Source organism: Bos mutus, chromosome 5 (genome assembly GCF_027580195.1).
Source record: "Bos mutus isolate GX-2022 chromosome 5, NWIPB_WYAK_1.1, whole genome shotgun sequence".
NCBI classification, from domain to species: domain Eukaryota; kingdom Metazoa; phylum Chordata; class Mammalia; order Artiodactyla; family Bovidae; genus Bos; species Bos mutus.
Window position 1 is genome coordinate 64,986,575 of NC_091621.1, and position 12,322 is coordinate 64,998,896.

Genomic DNA, 12,322 nt, shown 5'->3' on the forward strand with positions numbered 1-12,322 from the left:
CCACATACCCTGCATTGGCAGGTGGGTTCTTCACCAGAGTCATCTTGGAAGCCCAATGACAAAGTAAAAACCACCAAAAATAACAACAGCACCTCCATTTTTAAAGTATTCACTGTCTAGCCGGCATTGTGGTCAGTGACATGCACAGTCCCTACTAAATATTCAGCATCACAGATCACTATGGAAGGGAGGAAATGATTGATCAATGTAGTCATGCTAATTAGCATGGTAAATAATTAGATTCTCATTTTATAATAATATACCAAAATACTTTGAACATTTTGAAAGTTAAAAAAAGGAGCATTCAGATTTAAATATGGCTTGTTATCAACTGGTCCTGGTTTACCTCACCACACTGTTTCCCATAAATGATAGTTTTCAAAATGCCTCAATCATCAGTTTTATGACTCAACAGAAACTTGGAATGCTGTTACAGGGATTGTAGAGGCACTGTCCATTCTCTGCGTGTATATATTGTACCGTATGTAAGGTGAGAGTGCTGCTTTGTGGACTACTGTAAGATTTAGGGAAGCTTCAGTTCACCAGCCAGATTCTTGAAACACCTAATTTATGCATAAGCATGTATATATGTGTACACCTCAATATGTGAGCATGTATACATAGAAAACAACATATTGTTTATTTAATCGTATCACTTGATCTATGCACTTAATTACTTTACCTCATAAAAATCCCCAAGATTAACCTGAAGTTATCATATCATTATAGGTTTATATAATAATTAAGGAAATAAAGCAAAAAGTCATGGCAGAATACATAAATCTCCAGTAAAGGGACATAATAAGTAAAATATATTTGCATTGCATTGAAAAAAAAAAGAGTTCGTTTTTTGTCTTATAGTAATTTCAGAGTAATTTTTAAAAAATACTTAACTAGATAACTGTTTTAAAAAACCATGAGTAATACAACATTTACATTAAACCGGTAGTTTAAAAAAAAGCAATTTTGCTAAATTCTCTTATCAAGTCTACCAAATCTATATTGAATGCAAGTGAAAGAAAACACCTCCACACCAGAAGCTACTTCATTAGAATCTAGGAAAACACAAAACAAATCTCTTTTGGAGATGTGCAAGTTCCATGTAAGAATCACATGGGAGAAATATAAAGAGACGGGAGCACGCCCTATGCTGCTGTGGCATGTTTCTTAGCAACACAGAAAAACATCTCTCTGCTAAGAAACTCTGTCAAGTAATATGTGTTCAGGGATCATAATTCAGAAAGTGAATTCCAAATAGAACCAGGAATATTTACATTCATGATAACACTAAACTGTTAAGCTGTTTTCATATTTATCATGTCAATTTTATAAAACAATTATTAAGATAAACTACTTCAGTCATAAAAAATATGTCCCAAATGAACCACAGCATTTTTTCCCATAGGATCCCTGCTTTCCACTGAATAGGTATTTGATTTTTCTTTAAAGCATACATTTGTCTAGAGTAGTCTTATAGGCTCCACAAGCAAACTGCTAAATGCTAGTGTCAGAATATATTATTCATTGTCAGTTTCTGAATGGCAGGTCATCAAGGGAAGAAACTTGGACTCCCCAAAGAAATGCTTCTCTACAAACAATGCTGTCTTCATTTCACTGTTTGTTCTGTGAAATTTGTCCCTACTACATTCCATTTCAACAGAATGGTGGATGGCATTGCTTTATATTTTAACAACATTTCTATTTAGCCTTCTCTGCAAGTGATAATTAATCTATGGCCATGTTCACTGATATTTTAATGCATTTAGTGAAAGGAGCACACTATTTTTTGGTTTGTATTATTATTAAGATGATATTAGATGTATCATTTGAAGTGTGGTTTGTGATTCTCTACTGATTTTCCTTTATTAGATAAGTCACAAAATTCCAAATAAGCTATTTTTACCATCCCAAACATGTGAGGAGCTACTGTGCTTTCAAAATTATGTTTTTAAATAAGAAGTGAAATTTCTTTAATTGTGAATAAGTCTTTACTATCTATTACAAATTCTAGAGATTCCCCAATTGATTCATATAACTCATCATTTAAGACTTAAGTAGAAAGTACATTTTTCATATAGAAGCATTCAGGGAGCACATTACAGATAGTATGATTATTTTTTCTAGCAAAATATTTATTAAACATAAATGTTATACTTTCTAATAACTAAAAAGAAAAGGCAATTAGAATACTCAAGTCAGTACTTTCTGAATTCTGTCATTGTAATACTGTAATCTTTGAAAATCTTGTTTAACTTTAACCTTATTTGGACATGCCCAGGATATGTATGCAAACTAGTTGGTCACAGAGATCAACTTATTATCTGATAGAATATTTTTAGATGTTATCCTACCACAAAACATCTCCATGTCAAAAAGGTTAAATAATTCTTATCCAAAAAGATGTACCAAGGAACAGTCTAAAGGATAAATTATGAACTGTTTCATATGCGATGTTTATATTTGCTTGGTTTGCTCTATAGTTTAAGATAATATTTTGACCATATGGCTTCCCCGGTAGCACTAGTGTTAAAGAACCTGCCTGCCAATGCAGAAGACCTAAGAGACACAGGTTCAATCCCTGGATTAGGAAGATTCCTTGGAGGAAGACATGGCAACCCACTCCAGTGCTCTTGCCTAGAGAATCCCATCTCTTGCCTGGCAAAACTCCTGGTGGGCTACAGTCCAGAGGGTTGCACAGAGTTGGGCACAACTGAAATGACAGCACGCACACACATTTGGCAATATAAAATAGCATGATACAATGATTAATTTAAAAATGATATTGGAAGTACTGACATGAAGTTGCATCTCCATGTTAATAGAAAATGCCACATAACATATAAAACAAATTCTCCAGGCCAGAATACTGGACTGGGTAGCCTTTCCCTTCTCCAGGGGATCTTCCCAACCTAGAGATCAAACCCAGGTCTCCCACATTGCAGGTGGATTCTTTACCAGCTGAGCCACAAGGGAAACCCAAGAATACTGGAGTGGATAGCCTATCCCTTCTCCAGTGAATCTTTCCATCCCAGGAATCGAACCAGGGTCTCCTGCATTGCAGGTGGATTCTGTACCAACTGAGCTATGAGGAAAGCCCTGTATTATATAATGCAATTTAAGCTTTATTATTGACAGTTTCAGACCATTTAATGCCTACATTTAATATATTATAAATATTTGTGAGTGTGAGATCATCCACTTTAAAGGTTTTAGAATTTTACTTTGTTGGAATTAAAAGTAATGGCTATAATTCACCAGGAAAACTTTTGCTCATGAGACCAACGTAAGGAAATCTGCTTGTGGTCAAAAATCACATAATGTATGTCATCTGTCTCCACCTTGCGGTTATTGTAAATACTGCTACTTCTTAGAGAGGCTGAATGGCTATGGAAAAATTGGAGTATTTGGCTATCTTTGGATTTTTACTTTTAGATACCAGGAATGTAAAAAAGTATTTCACTTTTAAATGACTGAAAAGTACATTGTTATATCAAAGTGTTAGGTCATCTAAAGCATTTCTAGGTTTCTTTGCCAATGTTACTAGTCATTTCTTACAAAAATATTATGTGACTGTAGTATCATGTAGCTAAATTGGACACCTGAGCATTCCACTCAGCATATATGGCCTAAGCCTGTTTACTTTCCCTTAGAATTTCACAGGCCATTGACACTTCCTAGAAAAGTCACAAAATGAGGGAGATATTTTTGTGATAAGAAATAGTTTTTTTAATATTCTAAAATTGATTGTGGTGATGATTGCTTAACTCTGTGAATATATAAACACCATTAAACTGTACACTTTAAATAAATTGTAAAAAAAAAAAAAAAGAAATTGTTGTCCAGGAGAAGTATAAGTCTTCAGAAATACTTCTTCTTTGTTCTCAAATCAAAGATTTTATTGTCTATTTTAAAGACAAAATCCTAACTTCCAAATACATACTATTTTCTTCTTTTTCCATTTAACTCAAGAACTGGGGATATTACACTGCTCTGTTTATAGGGGTTTAGAGACTGCCCAGTTGTGTTTTAATAGGTAAGAAATTTTCAGTAAAGTGTATAGATCACCCCTATCAATTCACCTATAGATCACCCATAGATTACCCTTGTCAATTCTGAGTAAAAGAAGTCTCATCAAATCATCCATATGAAACAATTGGAAATGTTCTAATCAGAGCCAAAAAACTTTTAAACTGCTTGAATTAGTCAAACTAAACTTTCCAGCTGTTCTACCACTAAGCATATTTGTCACTATTGAATTTCCTGTTGCATGGAGAGTTAAATACTACAAAGAGAAGTTTTATTGATCAGAAAACACTACCTCAAAATCTTGCAACATGCTCTCATCCCTCACAGGGTCACACTGCTCCCAGCAGCAGAAGTTCTTGGTTTTCTTATGGTTTAGATGTAAATTACACATTCTCTCACTTGGATGCATGATCCATAGGGATATGCATCAAGCCAGAGCCTCTTTAAATACATGCTGCGCACACTACAGAGAACTGTGTATCATATAGTTAATATATAATCTGCCTTTAACACACTTCCAACTGTATCCTTTCTTCCTTATCAGTATGTGGTTGGATATTTCTATCATATACCCTTTCAAGAAAATAAAACAAACCTGAATAATTTGTCTCTTAAAGGAAAAATTAAGGTCATAATATTTATCTGTCCTGCTGCTTCCAAAGACTAAATATCTTCCATAATTATGTCTTAAATTCTGATTGCTTCAAACTCAACTTCCCCAAACACTTAGGGCACTTAATTTAGTTAACTAAAACTAAGGATTCAAAGACATTTTATGTAGGTTTATGATTTTAGAATAAACATTCACAAAACATGAGAAGACAAAAGAAAATGTTATTTACATGCATCCAGGAGGAAATCTTTGAGAAACAGATTTTAAACACGGGGATATCACTAACTGCTTTAATATAAATCACTACATTTCCTTAAAATATTCTCCAGATCAGAAAGGTCCTGAAGAAAGCTGGATGCTTTCTTCAAGAGGATGCACTTACAAAACATAAGAAAGTCCACTGATAACATTTCCACTCCAAATGCTGTAACATTGCTTACACGCTAGATTTAGCATGTAATTTACGAGGCTCATAGGTTACACTTGTGCCTTTATGATGTAAGGGGAGAACACGTACCTTTTTCATTTCCATTTGCATAATTTGGAGGCTTGTTTTTATCAATGCTGTTAAAGCTCTGACTTCTCCTATTTAAATTGGAGGCTCCCTGGACCTTGCTGCTGTTGCCTGCAGCTGGCACCCTAGAGGGACCTGGAAGCCTGAAATAGTACAAGAAAAATTACATCATTATAGTACATTACAAAAAGATAGAGAAAAGGAGGTTCTGAGTAGGGAAGGGTTAATGGGAAAATCATAATTTATGGAGTTCAGCAAAAATTGTTGGTTTAAGTGACAAATTGCTAAATACAACATTTGAGAATCTCCAGAAAAGTCTTGTTTCATATGATTAATCTGCCTCCAAAGTATATCAATAATGCAAGACAATTAGAAATAAAGTAATTCTAACTAAAAAACTCACTCATCACATGCCTGATGAATACAACTTTGATTAAAGGGGCTGTAACAATTATATGAAAAGCAAGGGAAATAATAATATTTTATTATGTTCTCAGGATATTAAGCAGCTGCCTGCAATTATTGTTAAGTTTTTTCAATGTATGGGACATTTGTTTTTATCTTAGGTGGCTGTATCTTAAATGAACTTACACGTTAATAACAAGAAGAATAAAGTTACATAATAAACTGCAAAGAGCAAACACTGAATATCTGAGCTAGTTAATTACTCTAAAACATGGTGTGGAGACCAGGGTCATGAGTTTGTTCAGACTGGACCCACCTGTCTCACATAAAAACTTTCACTTGCTTGCCAAAAGTGAAGACCTGGACTTTACCTGGTTACCCCACAAGTGTGGCTAATAATCACACAAGCCATGTGACAAAAAAGATGCAAGTCTCATAAGAAAAAAAAAATCTATTAGTAGAATGACAATTTAAAATGCACATACAGTGATAGTTGCTTCAGCTCCTTTTATATGAAGGACAGAGGAAATACATGTAGACTATCTTAACACTAGGGAAAGCTTGACAAGAGTTAATGTACTTAAGTTGTTTTACTTCAACTGTAATTAAACATCAGTTTGGATCACTTATTTCACTGTTTAAACAGTTCCTTCCCATATTAAAATTTCAAGTATTCAGTTATTTCAAGGATGGTGCCTAAAATATGCAATTACAATATTTTATTTAGTGTATACTGCATATGTATAATAACCAGTCCACATAAAACTAGAAATTAAGAACTAGTATTGTATTCTAGACATATTTAAAACACGATATTAAGCACTGCCAGCATCTTTGCTAGCTTTTGCTGCCCCCATGTGAACGTCACTGTGTACTGCTCTAACAAATTCTATTTTAAAAGAAAAGTAACAAAAAACGTAGAACTTATAAAGGTAGCAATTTATTTTTTTTTTACTGTTATCCTTTAAAAAAGGTTTAAAGTAAAAGAATGTTTATATATGTTATACTGGTACCCAATATATTACAATTTCCCAATCATTTGCTACCATATTCAAAATTTAACTTGCCTTATTACACTACCTGACATACTATCTCCATAGATCCTTAGGAAATCAAACTCTTAAATGTATACTATAAATATTTTACAATAGTAACAGGTATAGCAAAAAGGAATGTACATCAGGAAAACACACACACCAGCCTGAAAACCGAAATGTTGATATCTTGGAATAGTTAATAGCTTCAAAATGTTGACTGTATTTTGGAGTTTAAATACATATGGCTGTTAATAGTTCCTTCAGCTATTTTGCTAATTAGAGGTTGTGTCATACACAAGATTAGAATCTTTCCCAAATGACTCCAGCATTTAACTTTTGCTCAAATGGATCTACAGGGTTTGTAAGTCTAGCACAATAACCAAGACACCAGGAATTTTGGAGACCAGTGATTGCACTATGTAGAAAGAACTCAATTAATTAATTTGGCTAAATGTCCCAATCATAATAAAAATGAGAACTAGTCCTGTAGAGTCAGGCACAGACTTAGAAAGTTCAGTCCAAACTCATATAAACAGATTTTGTTACAAAATTTGCCCTGATTGCAGTGAAACTTGCTATGTTTCTAGAAAGCAATTAAATTGCATTTTAATCATGACTGTGACCCATGGAGCCAAGTGATCTTTAGTTATCAGAAGAACAAATTAAAACAAATTAAAAAATCCATTTGCTCTTCTCATTACCCTAATTTGACAGTCAGCCAGAGCTCTAGATCATTCATCAAAGTAATAAAAAGAGAAATGAGAATGAAGCCAAAAAAAAGAGATGTTCTATTAAATTGAAGAAGTACTTAAAATACATTTTACATTCATAAGTCTCAGAAGTAGTAATAAAAAAATGCTCACTGAACATGGAAGGTCATTGTTCTTTCCATATCCTAATTTATCTCATTTCTTCTGGTTTTTCATTAAATACCCTCTCAATTTGCCTATCCAGAATCAGTTTAATTACTATGGAAATGAGCATAAGTTAGAAAACCAAGGCAAGGGGAAAATATTTCAAGTCAAGGCACCATCAGCAGTCCTTGTGGTCAAACACTGCATAATATGATTCATTATTAGAGTAGTGACTAGTTAACCACCAGTGAGACACTCTCCCAGTGAGTGAGATGGCACAAATAACTACATGATAATCAGGGGGCAAAACACATTTGCTGTGGCCTCACTTAGCTGTACCATCATTAACGTTAAAAAAAAGATCAATTTTCACACATTTTATATACTATTGATTTTTCAAACAGTACATAATGCACCGTCATTTATTATACTACACTGACTTTAAAATACATATTTCATAAAGAAGAAAAAATTTAAAGTGTTAAAAGAATGACCCAGGTTAACCTGGTGCTAATTGCCCCACAAAAATCTGCCAGTGTGTCTCAGTGCTGCTTCAAAATGTGCAATAATCAATGCAAGGCCATTTCAAAAAGCAATTATAATCTTGTTTTACTTCCAGAATTTGTGACCTGGAAAGAAGAGGGTCTTCAAAGTAATTGTTTTCCTTGATTTTCTCTAAGCCTAGAACCTAGACTTTAGCCCAGTCATAGCACTATGTGTAACAAAACTAAATTAAAGGAACTCAAGATCCATTTCATAATTTAACACAACAAGCTCATCCTCAAGAAGTCATGTGGAAATCTACTTGGAAAAATTCATTACTCTAACCTTTTCATCCAGAAGTATGTCATTTTTTGAAAAAAAAAAAAAAATAGAATGATAGGACAAAATATCACTGGGCATTTACTTTATTATCACTAATAAGTAATAAATTAGAGATATTAACTGACCTAGTAGGCTTTTTTTGACTGGTTGCAATTCCACTGTGATTAGACTGAGTTGCATATCTGGCTGCCAGACTGTATGAGGAGAAACAGAGAAATTGAATTAAAGAGATTCCTTGAACATGGAAAGAAAGTACAAACTTACAAGAAAACTATGAGTTAATGAAATGCAATTGGAACATGTATAAACATGCATAAAGAATAAATTAATTAGAAAATTATGATAATGTAACATACACCATGACCATTGATTATGAACATACTATGAAATAATTAATGCTGTGTACCCCCTTAATAAGTGTGTTGTCAATGACTGTAAAATAATGGCTGTGTGACAATATTAGTGCCTTCTTAAGTAGTAGTATTCCATCTTATAAAGAACTCAACTTTTGTAAATGACCGTGAAAACTTCAGGAAAGCTAAAATTTGACTTATACCATAGCAAGATCTCTTCCTCAAAAAAAGATTCAAATAAAAAAAAGTATGAAATGAGAATCATTATTTTATGAAATCTAATTAGAAAATTTTAACCTAAATACCATTTTGAATACCAAAAGTTAAAATATCTGGTTTCTGTCTAATAAGTTATTGCTGATCTCCAGTCCTGGATATAACATTTTAAGGAAGTGATTAATAAAATCCTTTCCGGAGAAAAAGCTATGCAAAATTTGAGATTAAAATGGAGTCAGATTCTTCAAAAACAGACTGAACAACTGCTGAGGACAATTTCTGGGCATTCTTAAATTACAATTCTTAATGATTTTTTAAATCACAATCTTTGGTCAAAAATACACCAAAGAGCATCATGGAAACTGAGCTTTGAAGAACAGTGGATACTTTATAAACAAAATCAGCATCTGTGCTTCAGTTTGAACTGGTTTCTAAATTACCTAATGGCTCTGAAACTAGAGTTCTGAGGACACAGTAAGACCCAGTGGACCCAGACATTTTCACATGCGCTGTGATGGCCATGGGTTGGTGTGTGAGTAGAGAGTCACTGCTGGTGAATGGTGCCTCTACATGAAGCCAGTTGTACATGCACAGTTTTCAAGGCCTCCAAGGAGACAGGAACAACATGGGGGTGTTGGAATCAGGGTAGAAGGGTTGTGTGGAGCCCTGCTGTTCAGCCAATTGCTTTGCTGCCAAGCAGAGGATATGTAATCAAAATGGTGATTAATGGTATCCTTAAAATGGTGACATGTTTCCTAAGTAAACTCTGACTCCACAGAGGCAGCCTGTGGTGGGAGCATGTAGGTCCTTAGAACTGCCTGGCTAGAGAGGAACAAATATGTACTCATATCGAGATAGCTTTTCAGAGCACTTGTTTTCAAGAGGATACCTGATATATTCTCATTTGCAGAGGGTGCATTCTGTATTCCAACAGCACTGGACAGTAACAGCTGGCCACAATGGCCAAACTACACCTCAACTACCAGAACATCAGAGGACAGTTTACAAAACAGAAACAACAGAGCATCACAGTGGAATGGGACATTCACTCAAAATTTAAATGTAAAAATACCTGCCATGAAAAAAGAATCTTCTGTGAATGTGTCAACTGAGAAAAAGAGAACTACCTAAAGGTTTACCCTGATGTCTTCTATCCTGTACCTTCAAATTGAAGACAAATATTAGCAGGACAGATGCCCATAAAAAAAATGCACGTTCCCTAAGGGAGCTGAGGCCACCTCACTGATACTTTCCTCCATGATTTATAAAGTATCATAATTTCTACTATGGAAGTGGAAACCCACAGCAAAATCGAGAGAAGTTAATTGGCCAAAATCAATGTGATTTTATTGCCCATGCATGTTTTCTAATTATCAGAGAATATAGGGTTTCTTAGGTGGCTTAAAAGTAAAGAATCCACCTCCCAAAGAAGGAAACATGGGAGACGCAGGTTTGGTCCCTGGGTCAGGAAGATCCTGTGGAGGAGGAAATGGCAACCCATTCCCGTATTTTAGCCTGGGCAATCCCATGGATAGAGGAGCTGGTGGGCTACAGTCCACTGGGCCACAAAGAGTCGGACACGACTGAGCACACGCACATCAGAGAATACAAGTTGCCTATATTTGTGTACCCTACTCCCATTCTTTAAAACTTGGTTTCTGCTCTATTCTCTCCTTGCAATTGTGAAGCTGTTATTTGAAGAACACAAATAAAAATTTGATTCAGTTCTTAACATATTCTAATGTCTTTGTATTTGACCATATTGTTCCCTCTGCCTTTCTGACTCTCTTTCATAGACCGTCATTTGAAGAACACAAATATTAACTCAATCGATCTGCCCACCATCATTCTTGATCATTTTCTCTTTCCTTCACCTCTTCCATTATCCATCTCTTAAAGACATGCTTTTTCATATGCTATCTTTCCTCAAGCACTTGTATGCATTCTTTCATTTGAGTCTTACATAAGATTTCAGGTAAAATCAACTAGAAAGTGAAAGTTCGTCATTCAGTCATGTCCGACTCTTTATAACCCCATGGAATGTAGCTCGCTAGACTCCTCAGTCCATGGAATTCTCCAGGCAAGAATACTGGAGTGGGTAGCCATACTCTTGGGCTTTCCTGGTGGCTCAGTGGTAAAGACTCTGCCTGCAATGCAGGAGACCCAGGTTCTATCCCTGGGTCAGGAAGATCCCCTGGAGTAGGGCATGGCAATCCACTCTTGTACTCTTGCCTAGAGAATCCATGGACAGAGGAGCCTGGCAGGCCATAGGGTCGCAAAAACTTAGACATGACTGAAGCAACTAAGCAGCAGCAACCATACCCTTATTCAGGGGATCTTCACCACCCGGGGATTGAACCCTGGTTCCTGCTGGGGTTAATTAATAATCGAAGGCTAGAGTTAATATCTGCATCATATTGCCAGTGATTAACATCAGATGAATAAAAGACACCCATTTCCATGACCAAACTCACCATTTTCTTTTTTAACTCCCAAGTTCTAATCAGATCCTTTCATTTCATGATTTCTGTTTACAAGATCACCATTTTATTTAACCCTCTGGGCTTGAAACCTCAGTAGTCAACTCTTCCGTTTTTCCTTCCTTTTAATTACTGTAGATGTGCAATCAATATCCTGACATGCTGATTCGACCTCTACAAATTTATTTGTATCTATGTTCTCCCTCAATTTTCATGTTTCCCATGCTAACTCAAGCCTCAACACTTTCCACAGAGACTCTGCTGCTGCTGCTGCTAAGTCACTTCAGTCGTGTCCGACTCTTTGTGACCCCATAGATGGCAGCCCACCAGGCTGCTCCATCCCTGGGATTCTCCAGGCAAGAACACTGGAGTGGGTTGCCATTTCCTTCTCCAATGCATGAAAGTGAAAAGTGAAAGTGAAGTCACTCAGTTGTGTCTGACTTAGCGGCCCCATGGACTGCAGCCTACCAGGCTCCTCCGTCCATGGGATTTTCCAGGCAAGAGTACTGGAGTGGGGTGCCATTGCCTTCTCCGACAGAGACTCTAGATCCCTTCATTTTTCTTAATTTTTTTTAAACCTGGCTCTGACTCCCTGTGCAGCAGAAACATATATTTTTTTTCCCACAGTGCTTGTAATACCATTTCCCTAGTTTCATATTTACAAACTGGCTAGTAACAAAGTAGGTGAGTGGATACAGTTAAAACAATTTATTAATGAAATAAACACAAGGGACATGTAGACACAGCTATGAGGCAAGTGGGGGTAGATAAAATGAGTTAGAGCATCAGTCAACTAAGGATTTGCAGACATCTGGATGGAAGATTGTCTTCTTTTCCAGAAATGTTATCAAAGGAAACTTCTTCTAGTTAATAATTTGGATGGCAAAATGTATCAGAAACAAAAGAACAAAAACAAAAAAATATTTAGAAACTCACTGTGGGTCCTATACTAAAAAGCATCTGCTCATCTATATAATAAAGTAGAATATCAAGGGAATG

General features: G+C 35.4%; 1 protein-coding gene across 2 annotated transcripts in view; it reads right to left on the minus strand.

Moving 5' to 3' along the window:
- The window catches only part of NAV3 (neuron navigator 3), an 893,105-nt gene that overhangs the window by 209,849 nt on the left and 670,934 nt on the right, over positions 1–12,322 (minus strand). For both annotated transcript variants that reach the window (XM_070370975.1, XM_005889180.3), the window contains 2 exons: positions 8,400–8,468; positions 5,157–5,296 (listed from right to left, as the gene is read on the minus strand). In XM_070370975.1, coding sequence (XP_070227076.1) covers positions 5,157–5,296; positions 8,400–8,468 — 209 coding nt within the window. The remainder of the gene's footprint in view (positions 1–5,156; positions 5,297–8,399; positions 8,469–12,322) is intronic.